This window comes from Scyliorhinus torazame, chromosome 7 (genome assembly GCF_047496885.1).
Source record: "Scyliorhinus torazame isolate Kashiwa2021f chromosome 7, sScyTor2.1, whole genome shotgun sequence".
NCBI classification, from domain to species: domain Eukaryota; kingdom Metazoa; phylum Chordata; class Chondrichthyes; order Carcharhiniformes; family Scyliorhinidae; genus Scyliorhinus; species Scyliorhinus torazame.
Window position 1 is genome coordinate 289,847,723 of NC_092713.1, and position 17,888 is coordinate 289,865,610.

The following is a 17,888-nucleotide window of genomic DNA, read 5'->3' on the forward strand; positions in this document are numbered from 1 at the left end:
CTATGATGCTCTTTCTCACTATCCACCAACTGTACGTTTCCCTTTACGTCTGCCAATTTTAACTGACTGTCATGTTTCATGGCCATTTTCCGAAGTTCAAACTCTGTCTTTTTCCCTGATCTGTATCTCCCTTTCTCTTTTTGTTCTGCGAGGGCTATTCTTTGTTTTCCTTTCCTCTCTCTTTCTCTTTCTTTATCCTCTCTCTCTTTTTCCTCTCTCTCTCGTTTTCAAGCTGCTTTAATTCTTTCTCATGTTCCATTTGTTTAATTTGCAACTGAATTTTTGCTATTTCCAGTGAGTCAAACTGTATCTCAGGCAACTTTAAATGCTTAGCCACCGCCATAATGACCTCACCTTTTCGCATGTTGTCAGGTAATGTTAACTGCAATGTTTTTGCCAAATTTAACAGTCTGCTTTTAGTCTCTGACCGCAAGGTACTGCGTGTGACCATCTCCACCCCAAAAACTTCAGAGCCTCTGAAAGAGCCATTGTCCACAACACACTCCCTACTTAAACAAAATACCACACCTGAAAAGCACCCACAATATGCTCACTCCTCACTGTCTTTGAGTTCACAAAGCCAATCCAATAGATAGACTTTTATCCTGGACGAGCCCCCAATTTGTTATGGGCCAGGGTTTAGAGCACCCCAAAGTGTATCATGGAGTTCACCTGAGCCACAACTTTTACTAGATTGTGGTATGGGGAGCACATGGCCCACTCTACAGGTGTGGTACAGCAGAAATAGAAAAGTATTTTTTAAAGCAAAACAATGTTTATTTTATGAACTCAAGTTAACCTTTTTAAAAAACATACAGTGGACATCTTAGCAACCATTAATTAAAATACAACCCTCAAAGACTACTACACTAAGTAAATCCTCAAGCTTTCCTTTTAAACATCCATATGACTTAAAAACAAAACCTTTATCAGAAGCACATCAGGTTAAAGTCACTACTGAAAACATTTATAATTCTGAATTCACCAAATGATCAAGAGATAGTCTTTTCATGGCAGAGAGATCAACAGTGCACCTGCTCTGTCTGGCCTCAGCCCCAACACTGAAAACAAAGCCAAAACACACACTGCAGCCTGCTCAAAAACAAAAGTAAAAATCTGACAGACAGCCCAGCTCCACCCACTCTGACATCACTGCAGCAGTAAACACCCATTTCCTAAAGGTACTCTCACTAGATATTTATATACATACCCATTTATAAACACCCATTTCTTAAAGGTACTCTCAGATGACACTACTTCTAGCATATCCTTCCTCATCATAACTTGACTGTTCCTTTATCCCACGTTATATCTCATCTAAAAACTGTGCAAGCAGGAATGCTGAGCTGCCATCACAGACAAGTCCTGTTTCAGTTGTAGCTATAATCATACTTTGTGTTTATCTATACCATAAGACCTAGGAGCAGATGCAGGCCACTCAGCCTATCAAGTCAGCTGTGCCATTCAATGAGATTATGGCTGATCTGATATGATTCTCAACTCCACTTTCCCATCTTATCTCCATAGCCCTTAATTCCCTTACTGATTAAAAATTTATCTCAGCCTTGAACATTCTTAATGATCCAATCTCCGTAGCTCCCTCTGGTAAAAAATTAGATGCCCAGATTCACTACCCTTTGAGAGAAGAAATTCTGCATCTCTGCCTTGCTCCGAGATTATGATCTCTGGTCCTAAACCCTCCTACAAGAATAAGCATACACTCAATACCCTGTCAAATCCCCCTCTGAGAAATCTATATGTCTCAGTAAGTTCATAGAATGTCTATGGTGCAGAAGGAGGCCATTCAGCCCATCGAGTCTGCACTGACCCTCTCTGAAAGAGCCAATAACCCCTTAACCTAACCTTCACATCTTTTTTGGTCACTAAGGGAAATTTATCATGGCTAAACCACCTAACCTGCACATCTTTGGACTGTGGGAGGAAACCGGAGCACCTGGAGGAAACCCAGACATGGGGAGAACATGCAAACTCCACACAGGCAGTGACCCAAAGCTGGAATTGAACCCGGGTCCCTGGCGGTGTGAGGCAGCAGAGCTAATCACTGTGCCATCATGTCGTCCTTGCCTTAAGTCATGAGATGCCTTGCATTGAAGTAAATGAATTGCTGAACAATTCATTAATTTTCTCGCCTTTGCTACTTTCTAGTCTTTATTTCCGTTGTTTCCAGATTCCCATATCCTCCTGCCGAGCTAGTTTAAGCTCTCTCCAAGAGCACTAGCAAACATCCCTGCGGCGATATTGATCCCAGCCCTGTTGAGATGCAATCTCCTGGATTTCACAGGTCCTACCTCCCCCCGAACAAGTAAGTCTCCATGCCCTCAGAAACTAAGCAAACCACATACCTCGTCCACTCCTCCATCTCACCCACTAAATGAAAGGTTTACCTGTAACATAAACCATCACAAGCACTGGAGGAAATAAGTAGTGTTTCCTTCCCCTCTTTGCATCAATTTCCACTTGCAGTAAATTCCCAACCTTTGCATTGTTTACGATGCACACGGTCTCCAGACGATGTTTACTTTTCTTCGCCTTTGATAAAACTATATAAATTACTGACTGAGCTCTCTGCTCACAGTAATTAGCACTTAATCAGATATTAACTTACAGACGATAAAACATGAGTTTCCTTTACGGATTTTTAAGTTCTAAGTTCAATTCAAAACGTTGAACGAAAAGTTGAATTTCAATGAACTACCACAACCATGACTTACGAGAGTTCCACGTGCTCCACATTCCCAACTTCTGCATTCGATGCACTCTGTTCTGCAACCCCTGTACTGACAACTGACTACGTTTGAGATATTAATAGCGTCAAGAGATCATATTGGCGCATACTGGCGCCTACAATTAGGAGAAGTTATTTTATGAACTGATGAATCCAGCAACTGTAGTTGAAAATCTTAAACTCATCAAAATAATTTCCTTATCGCCTTCAAAAATTCATGAAATTTCAGCATGGAAGTAGATAAGCTGTGCTAACTAACCATTATATGACACAAAAGTAATTGACGTGAGGAAATAAAGTCTACGTCTGCGAATTTCACATTCAAACTTGCATAATTTCTGTAACTCAGATTTTTATCAACTGTGAGAGACAGGTTTTTTTGAAGTGTATTTTCCTCCTTTCCATTTTGAGTCACTCCAGATGAAAGGCAGGTGGGGCTGAAAATAGGCTCTGCCTGCTGTTGTCCAAGTGCCCAGCTCCAACTCTCCTCCCTGTCCCCGACCACCCAGGGTTTCCAAGCTATTTTTAGAGAAGGGATTGAGGCCAGCTGGCCTATCTGCCCATCTGTGTGGGTAGTTGATCAGGGTCATGGAGAGCCCAATTGAAGCTGGATGACTGGGTGCAGGAGCAGACAAGCTGTTCAGACGTAAGCTGCTCCCCCCTTTCCCGATGCCCAAAGTGATGGCCCGGCTGCTGAATTTATTTTTGAATTAAACATTTGAAAGTTGGGGGGACACCTCAGTTTTGAAACACCCTCCCTCTTACCTTCCACTGCAGCCTGCTGCTCGTCTCAAACTGTAACCCTTGATTGACACAATATGTGACTATGTCCCCCATTCCACTCCCCACTTACCTCCAGGAGTCAGTTTCGGACTTGGATCGGCCCCATTTTCTGTTTCCCGCACCCAGAGGGAAAATCTGAACCTTATCCCTATATATCTATAAAACAATTGGCGAGGAAGTATGCAACAGGCAGACAGTTACATCTTTATGATCTTCCATTTCGCCTGAAAAAGTATTTGGCTTTTGGTCAACAGTTCTCGATATGACATGGCTGAGAAACCCCATGTCCAAGTATGGAAAATCAAGGATGAAAATGTAAGTTAGGCTATTTTGGAACATAAAGTCTGGAGCAGACAGACACAATGTCCTCCCATAAAATGTCAGTAACCTTTTTGTCAGGGTAGTCTGGCAATAAACTCCTGAACTTTAAATGACGTAGTCAGCACACAGGTCATTCATTGTTTCACACACTTATGATGTGCTAGTTCATTATTTAAGTGAATTCCAAGTGATGTGCTTTCTTCGTGTGCATTAAAGCCAGACAACTAAACTTGGGCATGAATTTGATTTGTTAGCTTCTTAATTGTTCTCTTCATTCTCTCGCCATCCTGTCTGACTGCCCAGTCTTTTGTGCTTTTGCCATAAAAACAGAAAACACAGCTAAAGTATACAAATCTGTAACATTGTAAGTGGTCGTCTCTTTCAGCTGTAGAGCGTATTACACAGCCTAGGTCACTTTCCAATCATTCCTGTGCCAATTCTTTGAAAGAACTATCTGTCCCACTTCTTTGCACTTTTCCCACAGCCCTGCAAAACTTATCCTTCCCAGGTACGAATTGACCACATAAGGGCCTTGTTAGGCCTAAGGGCAGGCAGGATATTGGGCACCTTACCCATCCAACGTATTTTGAGGACCGGATTGAGGCTGCACAGGAAGGCTGTAGATACCCACCCTTCATATTTTACTTACCACCCCGACTCTACCGAAAACACACCTGGCTGAGGGCAGGGATGTAAAATCCAGCCCATCGTCTTGATGAAACACTTTTTCCTAATTCTTTTGTCAATTATGCGCTAAGGGTCACTAACCCTCCTGTATATTTCCAGCATTTGCACATTTAGCATTTGCAGCTTTTTTGTCAGTCAACTTCTTCAGTTAAAAGTAGAAGAGATACCCACAGAAGGCAGCTATTCATCCCCAGCTGAACCCATCAAATAAAAGCTGCTGTTCTGATTTGACATGCTAGGGACTAATGAGCAATTATGGAAACTATTTTCTAATGCAACTATTCAGCCAATTTCTTGATATCGCATTGTGTCGAAAACATTCGGATGAATATAGATCTTGGCGAGATGAAGAATGAAATTAGCCGTATTTTGTCAGCGATGTCTGCTTCCAGCAATAATTTGATTTTATTACTGATAGTAATATAGAGAGTTTTATTAATTTAATTTAACTCTTTTACAAACCTCTGATGGCATTATTGCTGAGGTCAGTGTATGGGTTAGTATGATTGCTTAGGGGTGGCTGGATAACATTACAATTATGCATCTTTAGAGGCTGGGATCCCATTCAACTTGGGAGTCAATATTTTAGTTTGAAAAATTAGCATTCTTCTTGATTATATCTGTCGACTAAAGGTTTACTCACTTTTAAAAAAGAATATTTCTTCCTTTAATAATTCATTTTACAGCGAGTTGCTGTACTCTACAGATCAAGCTGAACTAAAGTTCAATTTCCGATCGATACAGTTAGCTTGGGCAGTGACGGGCCTGCTGCATAGGGATCAGTCCTTCTAGGTTATGGAGAGGGAGCAGAATTTGGCTAGGTTCGCTGTACCCAAATTCAACCAACCTTATTGCAAGGGCATAAATCTGAACTTTGGGTGATGATAACATAGATCTTGGCCGTAGTCAGAGTTTAATCGTGTGCCAACACACACCACCAAATCTTGTGCGTCAATAACTTGCGGACGGTGCTGGTGGGCGACTAGTGTCCGTGGAACTGTTACCCAGCAAAGTGAAATCAGGAGAGATGGGGCAAAAGGTTGTCAAGGAGAGAAAATCTTTTAACCTTTATTTTTTTTACAACTGGTTACCATGATGGTCAGTGATTAATACTCTTCATGCATTTACCTTCTGGCATCGTTCTCGGAACTAATGAGCAATTATGGAAACTATTTTCTAATGCAACTATTCAGCCAATTTCTTGATATCTCAATCCAATATGTAATAATTAATAACATTGCCTGTAGTTAGGTTGGTGTTATTAATGCCACATTACAAGCAAGCACAAATTAATAGCTGTATCACTTCATATGTAGTCACGCAGGAAACAAAATTTCCATGAAATGGTTTTGGTTACACCAAGGGTAATTTTCTACAGAAGCTGTGAACATAGTATTAAACACAAATTTACTTTATCAAAAACAAATTAATTGTATATTTATTGCTGGCACAATGTAATACCGTGTTTTAAGATATGTACTAAATTTTTTTAACCACGGAATCTTTTTTGAAATAAAAAAAATTATATTTGTAAATTGCTTTGTATGTGTTGAGCACTTCACATTGGTTTTGGGGGTGGGGGTGCATTCTGCTTTCAGAACAGTCTGACATAGTAATAGCAAGAAGCTCAAAATCATTCAAAGTCTTTTAAACTAGTCAATTAACTGTTGTAAGTCTGTCAAAGTATAAGTCGACATTTAATATCCAGTGAGAGGACTGGACTTGGGAGCAGTTGTGCAGATATCAAAGTTCAGAATATAATTCATGGAAATAAAGAATTAAGTTACATTTACATTGTCCCTTTTAATGCCGTTCACAGACAATGAAGTACTTTTGAACTGTTGCTCTTAAGTAGAGGAGAATGCAAAATGATGTGCTCTCCTGAGGTTTCGGCTGAAATGTGTTCCTGGGGCAGAGGAAGATGTTCTATGTTCTATTACTCTGTATCAGGTTTTTATATAATCTGAGAGCGCTTGATGCTGACACTAGATACCAGCATTATCAATACTCACCTTGATGAGCATAAAAACATTTATGAACAGTGCCTTGGCATTTCAGAACTTGAATATTGCTGAAAAGGGAGACTATTGCCGATGTTTCGTATCCATACGTTTTTGTATCCAAATGCAAGAATGCCAGATTTCAAAAGACAATTTATATCCTAGGAGGAAGGGGTGCTGATTCATTGGCAAGTCGACTTTGATTGGCGGAGGTATTGCCATGGAGAAAACAACAGGGAACTATGGGCTCCTCATAATTCAAAAAAGGTGCAAGGCTTGAACATTTATTTGCAGAGAATGGGTTCCTGCATATAAAATGTTGCTTCAAAGCAAGCGTAAATGAGCCCGCTTGAATATTATCTTAAATTGGTTGTTAGTGTAGCAAACAGGATTGTTCAGCAAATGCTTCCCAATCACGGAACCACATCTAATAGACATTTTGATTTGGCTTTTGCAAGCGCAGGTTGGTTGAGTACAGGGTGTAATCTGCCTAGTCCAAACAGCCGGAGGAGCATATTGTTTGATTTGATTTGTAAGTTGTTAGGACATATGAAATGAAAATCGCTTATTGTCACAAGTAGGCTTCAAATGAAGTTACTGTGAAAAGCCCCTAGTCGCCACATTCCGGCACCTGTTCGGGGAGGCTGTTACGGGAATTGAACCGTGCTGCTGGCCTGCTTTCAAAGCCAACGATTTAGCCCTGTGCTAAACAGCCCCGTATATGGTCCCGCATATATCTGGAATTGTATCAGCATTGAAATTCATACATAGGCAGAACGTCATTTTGAATTGATGGCAATGTCTAATAGTGGGAAATATCATTTGCACCGCCACTGAATAGTAGCAGCATGAAACGGCTTACTTAACCTGTTCAAACTTTTGAGAAAAAGGTAGAATTCTTCTCTACCCGGCGGGGCGGGCAATACCGGCGCCGAGGAGTGCCGTGGACCACTCTGGAGTCGGGCTGCCCGTAAGGTGCGGAATCCACTGCGCCTTCAGGGGCTAGGCCGGCGGGGTTGGCGCCGTGCCAACCGGCACGGCAGGGCCTCCGTCGGCCGGCGCAGTTGCCGCATGCGCCGGGGGGGGGGGGGGGGGGGGGGGATAGAGAAGGGCCTGGAAATCCCGTCCGTTGACTGAAAAGTGCTCTCCAAGTAGTATAATTTCAAGTAGAACCCAAATCAAAGCTAATCAACCTTCAGTCCATTACAATAGCTTGTTTAGAAATGAAGATAAGAAATCACAAACACATATTTTTAATTAAATAGAAGCAGTGAATAAATACATTACTTGACAGATCATTTTCCTTAATTAATATTAAGGATCAGTTGTTATGCCAGCTCCTCGGTTTCGCTCTCTGTGTTCAGGTGTGCTATTCCCAATCTGTACAAACTATCCCTTATCACCACCTCTCCAGGTTGACAGCTCTGCAAGACTTCATTGATTTGTTGGTTTACAATGTCTCTGCTGGTGAGGAAGTCAACCAAGCGATTGTATAAAAAATAGTAAGTAGCATTTTCAAAAGTGATGGACTTTTGCCGGACATCATGCACTTTGCTGTCCGGAAAAGCTTTGATCACGTTGTTGTATGGTTCCAGTTCACTGCATAGACTGGTAGAATGGTGTCCTGCCATTATGTTCGTTTCTGAGCTCTGGTCTGCATCATGTTGTACAATTCTACGGGTATTGGACTTGGTAATAGGATGTTGAATGCTGCTCTCCATTAGAGTCACATCCATAGTGTAATGCTGATCAAGTAGCTCTGGACAGGATACATGCTGAAAGAAAAATTCAATTTTAAATCCACTCATAGAATCTCTACTATTGAGTTCTAAAAGGCCTACTTTGTCACCTCATACTTTCCGAAAGCAGAAACGGAGATATCCAGTTTATTAATGGAACAATCTTGTGACATATTTGGTTCTACCGAAAAGTTGCAGGATTTCTTGGGATTCTTCCAGACAAAAAAAGTGATGGGGGTAGGGAGGGCTGATGTTAATCACTCATAATGTTGTGCAATTGAACCAGTCAAGGGGATATTCAGGAAATCTCCCATTTCCCATACGTTCAGATTGTCCCTTGGGCACATTCAAGATTAGTAGCTGCAATTTTCAATATGCTTTGGTGCTCCATGTTGTATCCTTGTAAAGGATAGAAAGAGAAGGAACAACAATGGTGCTGCAATCTGCTGAATGTCTAAGGCAATCTAAATAGATTGATTTGCACCCCATCCACAAACATTCACTCCCTCCACCACTGCAAGCTTGCTGCAATGTGTACCGCCTACAATGATAATAATATAATAATAATAACCTTGTAGAATTAGGGAGCATAAGATGGGAACAGAAACTATCAGGGAAAGGCACAAATGAAAAGTGGAGCTTGTTCAAGGAACAAATACTGCGTGTCCTTGATAGGTATATCCCTGTCAGGCAGGGAGGAAATGGCCGTGTGAGGGAACCATGGTTCACAAAAGAGGTTGAATGTCTTGTCAAGAGGAAAAAGGAAGCGTATGTAAGGATGAGAAAATAAGGTTCAGTTGGGTCACTTGAGGGTTACAAGGTAGCAAGGAATGAGCTAAAAAAAGGGCTTAGGAGAGCTAGGAGGGGACATGAGAAGTCCTTGGTGGGTGGGATCAAGGAAAACACCAAGGCTTTTTACTCTTATGTGAGAAATAAAAGAATGACCAGGGTGAGGTTAGGGCCGGTCAAGTACAGTAGTGGGAACTTGTGCATGGAGTCAGAAGAAATAGGAGAGGCATTGAATGAATACTTTTCTTCAGTGTTCACCAAGGAGAGGGGCCATGTTTTTGAGGATGAGAGTGTGATACAGGCGGGTAGGCTGGAGGAGGTCGATGTCCTGAGGAAGGATGTATTAGCAATTTTGAAAAACCTTAGGATCGACAAGTCTCCTGGGCCAGATGGGATATATCCAAGGATTCTTTGGGAGGCAAGGGATGAGATTGCAGAGCCTTTGGCTTTGATCTTTGGGTCCTCACTGTCCACGGGGATAGTGCCAGAGGACTGGAGAGTGGCAAATGTTGTTCCTGTGTTCAAGGAAGGGAATAGGGATGACCCTGGTAATTATAGGCCAGTTAGTCTTACTTCGGTGGTCGGTAAGTTAATGGAAAAGGTCCTGAAGGATAGGATTTATGACCATTTGGAAAGATGCAGCTTAATCCAGGATAGTCAACATGGATTCGTGAAGGGTAAGTCTTGCTTCACAAATTTGATTGAATTCTTTGAGGAGGTAACTAAGTGTGTAGATGAAGGTAGAGCAGTTAGTGTCGTATACATGGATTTTAGTAAGGCGTTTGATAAGGTTCCCCATGGTCGGCTTATGAAGAAAGTATGGAGGTATGGGATAAAGGGAAATTTGGCCAATTGGATAAGTAACTGGCTATTACATAGAAGACAGAGGGTGGTGGTGGATGGAAAATTTTCAGACTGGAGACCAGTTACCAGCGATGTACCACAGGGATCAGTGCTAGGTCCTCTGCTATTTGTGATTTTTATCAATGACTTGGAGGAGGGGGCTGAAGGGTGGGTCAGTAAATTTGCTGATGACACCAAGATTGGTGGAGTAGTGGATGAGGTGGAGGGCTGTTGTCGGCTGCAAAGAGAAATTGATAGGATGCAGAGCTGGGCCGAAAAATGGCAGATGGAGTTTAACCCTGATAAGTGCGAGGTGATTCATTTTGGTAGAAAAAATTTGAATGCGGATTACAGGGTCAACGGCAGGGTTCTGAGGAATGTGGAGGAACAGAGAGATCTTGGGGTTCATGTCCACAGATCTCTGAAAGTTGCCACTCAAGTGGATAGAGCCGTGAAGAAGGCCTATAGTGTGTTAGCGTTTATTAACAGGGGGCTTGAGTTTAAGAGCCGCGGGGTAATGCTGCAACTGTATATGACCCTGGTGAGACCACATTTGGAGGATTGTGTGCAGTTCTGGTCACCTCACTATAGGAAGGATGTGGAAGCATTGGAAAGGGTGCAAAGGAGATTTACTAGGATGCTGCCTGGTTTGCAGGATAGGTCTTATGAGGAAAGTTTGAGGGAGCTAGGGTTTTTCTCTTTGGAGCAGAGGAGGATGAGAGGCGACTTAATAGAGGTTTATAATATGATGAGGGGGATAGAGTGGACGTTCAGAGACTATTTCCTCGGGTGGATGTAGCTGTTACAAGGAGGCATAACTATAAGGTTCAGGGTGGGAGATATAGGAGGGATGTCCGAGGTTGGTTCTTTACTCAGAGAGTGGTTAGGGTGTGGAATGGACTGCCTGCTGTGATAGTGGAGTCGGACACTTTAGGAACTTTCAAGCGGTTATTGGATAGGCACATGGGGCACACCAGAATGACAGGGAGTGGGATAGCTTGATCTTGGTTTCGGACAATGCTCGGCACAACATCGAGGGCTGAAGGGCCTGTTCTGTGCTGTACTGTTCTATGTCACAAGTATGAAGTTGACGTGCACTGCAAGAACTCATCAAGGGTCCTTAGACAGCAACTTCCAAACACAGGGAACACCACCAACTGGAAGTTCCCCTCCAAGTCACTCAGCATCCTGACTTCGAAATATATTGTCGTTCCTTCACTGTCTCTGGGTCAAAATCCTCAAACATCCTCCCCAACTGCACTGTGGGTGTACCTACACCACCTGAACTGCAGCAGTTAAGAAGGCAGCTCATCACCACCTTCTTTAATTGCTGCCCTAGCCAGCGTCGCCCACATTCAATGAATGATTTTTAAAAAAATTAAAGGCCAAGAATGGAAGAAAGAGAGAAAGAAAGTAAAATTTTAGGCAGTATTTCTCTTATCCTTAGGAAAGCACTAAGCGCACAGACATTCAAAATATATCCACTGTGCCAATCAATTAAGGTGCCCGTGTTGGTTCGCTACCACTCTTGCCTCTGAGCCAGATTTTCAGCTCACAGCAGACACTTAATCAATATCTAGACTGTCACACTGAGGGAGTGCTGTAGGGGATGATGCCCTTCAAATGAGACTTTAAACCAAAGCCCCATCGGTCCCTTCAGCAAAATAATCTCATAGCACAAAGGGGTAATTAGAACGGATGACCAAAAGTTTGATCGAGGAAGTGAGTTTTATGAGGGCTTGAGAGGAAAGTTTAAAGTTGGAGGGTTTTGTGTGAAACGTCCTGAGTATCCAACCCGAGTGGGGTTGCTGATGGTGGGATGGGGGGAGGAGTCATTCATAAGAGGCCGGATGGACAGTGCGTTGGGGTTGCGAGCAGAGAAATTAAAGGGATGGATTAAGTTAGAGATGGAAAGGAAATCTATGACAAAATTTAAAGTTGTGGCAATGCATTTTAAAAGTTGAAAAAAATCATAGTTCATGTAAATAGTTAACCAGCTAATGAACATGAAGCAGAAACCATGCAGTGCTCCTGGATTAGAAACTGCTTAAACATAGATAAAATAAATTCAAACAAAAGTAACCCAGTGGTTCTCAGACCATGCGTCGTATAAAGTGCATTAACTTTCAGCTTACTGTAGTAATACGTAGATGTAGTACAGACCTTTGGTGGCTCCAGTGGATCTGAAAAACAGCCTTGGTTATGTCCCCATATTTGTCCAGCAATTTCAGGGTACCGCACATCTGCATTTAGTGCAACATGTGGAGCCATGTCAACAACATATACAGGGGGCCAGTAGCGTGAAGATACCAGGAGGTCAACATGGTCACGTGCAGATTCTCTTCTCACAAGATATTTTGATCCACAAATAACCTAGTCAAAAAATATGGGAACTTTATTTTGCAGCAAATGATAGACACTAATACTAAATTCAGCAATTTTAAAGATGGAATGGAAAGAACTTGCAGTGACACAACCTTCTACAATCTTAAGATATCCAAAAGCACTTTACAACAAAGTTCTCTTGAATTGCAGTCACTGGTGCAGAGAAATGCAGCAGCCTATTTTCAAACAGTAATAAGATAAATGACCACATCATCTGCTTTAGTAATATTGGCTGAGGGGTAAATATTGGCCAGTATACCAAAAACTTCACTAAAATCAGATCGTGATTTCTAAACTCCAACACCGGAACTGAGCATATAATCCAAATTGATCCCTCACAGCAGCAGTGAGTTGAAAGCACCTTATTCCTGAGAGGTCTTAAACCAGGCCCTGTGGTCTAAGCAGATGGATATTAATAAAAAAAACACTTGGTGCTACTTGGAGAACACGAAAGAATTCTCCCAGGTGTCCTAGTCAATTTTGCCTTCAACGCAGACCTTCAAAGTGCTGACCCTAATGGCATTGTTTTTGAGTGCTTGCTGTGTGCAACTTAACTATTATGATTGTCTACAAGTAATTTTAAGGTTTTGGCTGTGAAGAGTTTGAAGACATCCTAAGGTTGCGAGGCACTTTATGAACAGAAGTTTGTTAATTCTTTAATGTTCCAATCAATTTAGATTAAAAGTTACAGGAGTTCCACTAAAAAAAGAATTCTACACATCTACTCTTACAATTAGCTTTGCATTTGAACAATGCGCGGCAAAGGAATATAGGACTTTGCCGTAGGCCTTATGGCCCTTCAAGCCTACTCTGTCATTCAATAAGATTCCGGCTGATCTGATTGTGGTCTTAATTCCATTTTACTGTCTGCCCCGTCCTGTCGACTAAAACCCTATCTAACTTAGCCTTGAATAAAGTCAATGACCTCGCATTCACTTAGTCACAGAAGTCATAGATGTTTACAGCATGAAAACTGTGGTGACCAGAACTGTACACAGTATTCCAAGTGTGGCCTTACTAATATCTTGTACAACTTCAGCAAGACGTCCCAACTCCTGTATTGAATGTTCTGACCAATGAAACCAAGCATGCCGAATGCCTTCTTCATCATCCTGTCCACCTGTGACTCCACTTTCAAGGATCTATGAATCTGTATCCCTCGATCACTTTGTTATTCTTTCTGAGAGATTCTACACACTAATAACGGTCTGAGAGAAAACATTTCTCTTCATCGCCATCTCAAAAGGGAGACCTTATTTTTAAATTGTGTCCCTTAGTAGTTCTCGTCTCCCCCACAAGATGAAACACCCTCCTGATCATCCACCCTATCAAATCGCCTCTGGATTTTATATGTTTCAATAAGATTATCTCTTATTCTTCCAAATTCCAATAGTATAAGCCCTAACTGTTCAACATTTCTTCACAAGATAGGTTGGTTATCCCAGAAATGAATCGAGTGAACTGCCGCTAACATATTTACACCCTTTTTCAAATAATTAGACCAAAACTATACACAGTACTCCTGTTGTGGTCTGACCAAGGCCCTGTACAGTTGCAGTAAACCTTCCTTACTTTAATATCCCACTCCCCTTGCAATAAATGCCAACACTCCATTGCCTTCCTATTCACTTGCTGCACCTGCATACTACCATTTTGTGAATGTACCAGGATACCAAAATCCCGTTGTATCACTGAGCACTGCAATCTCTCTCCATTGAAAGAGTATACTGACATTTCTATTCTTCCTGCCAAAGTGGCCAAGTTCTCATTTTCCTACATTAGACTCCATCTGCCAATTTTGTGCCCATTCACTTGACCTATCTATATCCCTCTGTAGACTCTCAACCTCATCTTGACAATTTACCTTCTTAACTACCTTGGTGTCATTGGCAAACTTACACATTCAGTCCCCTCATCCAAATACTATGATCCTGGACTAGACTCTACAACAGTTACTAGGATACTGAACAGAAACACCAATATTTTATTTAATCTGTAAGACTGTGAGGAAAGGATACTTAGTTCCAGGAGTGATTCCATGCACAAATAGGAATATGGTATATTGAAACAAACTTTATTACTAACATGGGATTAAATTAACTTTAACCTACCAGAAATAGCTTACAATTACTATCTAAACAATGCTTAACAATAAAATGAAACATTAACTCCTAATTGCCTCTTTTTATCTCTAATCAAGCAAACCCACCTCGGGTCAAAACTCACTTTTAAATACAGTCAGCAAACCCAGGAATACTTGCTGTATAGAGATGTCCTGGATAAACTGCTTTGAGAGAGAGATCCTTCAGGAAAAGCCTGCAGATTCTTGTCTGTGTCAAACTACTGTTTAACCTTCCAGCATTTGGCAAAAGGCTCATGTTCGGTTCACAGCAAATTCTTTAACTCAACACCTGACTGCAGTCCCTGCTCCTCCCATTAACTACATTATATCTATCCCACTAACGGGGTTATGACCATCTTACTAAAGCTAAACACAAGGGGGTGGATTCGCTGTTCCGCCGGCAGCGCAGCCCCACCCGTGGATTTCATGGCAGCATGGGGTAGCTACAATGGGGAATCCCATTGGCCAGCATCAGGAACAGAGAATCCTGCTGCCGGCAATGGCACGCCGACAAGAAACACGCGGCTGAGGAGGTAGAGAATTCATCCCAATATCTCTAATTATCTACTCCCCAGGAAACTTTCTTTCTATTCCATTAGCCCTATTTTGGTAAACAATATACATAATTGGAATGAATTATAATCTTACTTTTACAATGCTTTAATTATCTTCTGAAGCCAGAGTGTCTACCTGTCTTTTAAACCAAGATTTTAAAAATAATTACTGCAGCAGTCACATACACACACTAATCTAGGCTTTTAACTATTACTGCACCAGATACATATAATACAATATGCATATGAAATTCCTAAATTCATCACACAAGCCACTGATACAGTTTGTAAATAGTTGAGACCCCAACACTAATCCCTGTGGCACTCCACTAGCTTCAGCGTGCCAAACCCCAAAATTACCCATTTATCCCTACTTTCTGCTTCCTGTTAACTAACCAATCCCGTTTCATCAATTATGTTAACTCCTATACTATGAGCTCTTATTTTATGTAACAACCTTTGATGTGACAGCTAATCGAATGTCTTTTGGAAATCCAAATATACCACATCTACAGCTTCCCATTATGTTTTTTATTTCCTCAAAGAACTCTAATAAATCACATTTAACACTACTTCCCTTTTAAAACACCATGTTAACTCTGCCTGATTCCATTATTATTTTCGATGTATCCTGCTATAATCTGCTAAATAATGGATTGTAGCGATTCCTCTATGACAGATATTAAGCTCACTGGCCGTTCTGTTTTCCTCCTTTTTTGAATAAAAGCTAATGTGATGCAAGATGTTTTAAAGTGGCCCATTTCTCCACAGAGTGTGTTTACTAAGTTATTCTCCAGCTTGTAAGGGCTTTTTAAAAAGTCAGATTCTGGAAGCTCAGCATCAATAAAGTTCTGGTACATATTCTACACAAAAGAGTTTCTGTACGGTGGCAGCAGACTTATAGAATTGGTTTTTTTGACTAACTCCAGTAAGGCAACATTACACCAGGAAGGCCAAAAAAAAGTGGGTTTTCCTCACTGCTGGTGTACATTGATGCAATCCTTGTTGTCTCTGTAGGGGCTGGTTTAGCACAGGGCTAAAGAGCTGGCTTTTAAAGCAGACCCAGGCAGGCCAGCAGCACGGTTCAATTCCCGTACCAGCCTCCCCGAACAGGTGCCGGAATGTGGCGACTAGGGGCTTTTCACAGTAACTTCATTTGAAGCCTACTTGTGACAATAAGCGATTTTCATTTCATTTTTCATCTGACAGGAGCAGGGCATACGGCTCTTCGAGCATGACCTGTCATTCTATTAGATGGCTAATCTGTACCTTAATTCCCTTTACAGGTCACTGCCTTTTCTCCATATTCCTTGATTTACCCTTATCAGCCAGCCAACCATCCATTAGAATTTACTAATTTAGTCATCTGCATAAATAAAATCTAAATCCTTTTACTCCTCCACAGCCGAGTCTCTTAACATATGAGAAAATATCCCAATTTGTCTAAAGAGAATGAAAGCACCAAAGTGGCGTATAATAAAAAGGTCCCCTTATAGCACACTCACTCCTTAAGAGTGCTGATCAATGGGACTGGTCTGTTTAAAGACCGAGAACCTTTCCTTTGTTCCACTCCCCAAAGAACTCCTCCAGGGTTTTCTCCTGATTTTAGCAAATTCTAAAAGACAGAAAAGAGCCTACAATAATCCTCTGCTGCCCATTTATAATTTCTAAACATGTTTCTGTAAAAGTAGAGAAAACGATAAGTCCTCGCTGATGATTACTGTGAAACAATGTAACATTCAAATTCATTAACCATGCATTTCCTTTGAGCTAAATGGTGTGCACTACTGTCAAAGAAACCATTGTGATATCACTTATATTCAAACAGTGCATGCACATATTTTGCATTTGTATTTAAATTGTTAGAATTATAATCCTAGAAGAAAACAAGTGGAGGTCTTTTCATAAAAGTAATTTCCCACAGAATGCACAGTCACATGGTTTTCCCTTAATTTCCGACAGCATTCATTTTAAATGGAGCTGACGTGTAATGTGGGAATGTTGGGTTGTTCAGTAACGGTGGCATGAAATTTCGATTACAACTCAACTACTGTTTCCCTACCGCAATGTACGTACTTAGAGGATGCTGATGCACCAAGGCAAAGAGCAACACAACATTCTGAGAACGTGAATGATTCTCTAAATCTCAGCTGTGCCAGACACTCTTTAGTAACCAAGAACTGCACTGAGGAAAAAACACAAGGAGAGGAAATATGAGTGACAGATATTCAGTTCCACTCTCAATTTACCTCACCAAGGCAACTAAAGTACTGATTCTAGGCAAGGGAATGGTATTTGGACTAGGCAAAAACAAGTGGGAAATTCAGCCAACATGGCATACTTTGCAAAGTGAAATACAGTTAATGCTGGAAATCTGAAATAAAAACAGAAAATGCTGGAAGAATTCAGCTGTGCAGAGAATCAGAGCTAATGTTTCAGGTCGGATTCTCTCTCCACAGATGCTGACGGGCCTGTTGAGTACTTCCAGAAAAGTGCTTTTAATGGCATATTTTGCCATGGGTGTGGGCTAATTTCTGGGATTTCCCCACAAAGTGAATTCCAGATTTTGGTGCAACTAGGCAAAGATTACTTATTTCTCCAGCTAGCCAGAGGGATAGAACGAAAATAAAAGTCTCATCTGCTCAGACACATCTTTGGGAATAAATCCAAGGACACCACTGGTACAGACATGAAAGCAGATTCTTTTGGAGTGCTGTACGTTTCAGGAGAGGAGAACGCCTGCCACAAACCCGCACCCTCAAGGTATGGACTAGTCAATTATAAATTTAAAGGATATTCTGCAAACACCGCTGTTTATGATTCCGAGCTGCAATGTTTCCAGATTAAAGCCATTTGAGGCAACCCAGGTCGCGTGGACATAACATAAGAAATATAAGCACGAGCAAGCCATACGTGTCC

General features: G+C 41.4%; 1 protein-coding gene across 3 annotated transcripts in view; it reads right to left on the reverse strand.

Annotated features, from left to right (window-relative positions):
* Window positions 1-7,774: 7,774 nt before the first annotated feature.
* Window positions 7,775-17,888, reverse strand: part of hmgxb3 (HMG box domain containing 3) — a 105,392-nt gene continuing 95,278 nt past the window's right edge. For all 3 annotated transcript variants that reach the window (XM_072512591.1, XM_072512588.1, XM_072512589.1), the window contains 2 exons: window positions 12,072-12,281; window positions 7,775-8,312 (listed from right to left, as the gene is read on the reverse strand). In XM_072512591.1, the coding sequence (XP_072368692.1) occupies window positions 7,866-8,312; window positions 12,072-12,281 (657 nt within the window). In that variant the 3' untranslated portion in view covers window positions 7,775-7,865. The remainder of the gene's footprint in view (window positions 8,313-12,071; window positions 12,282-17,888) is intronic.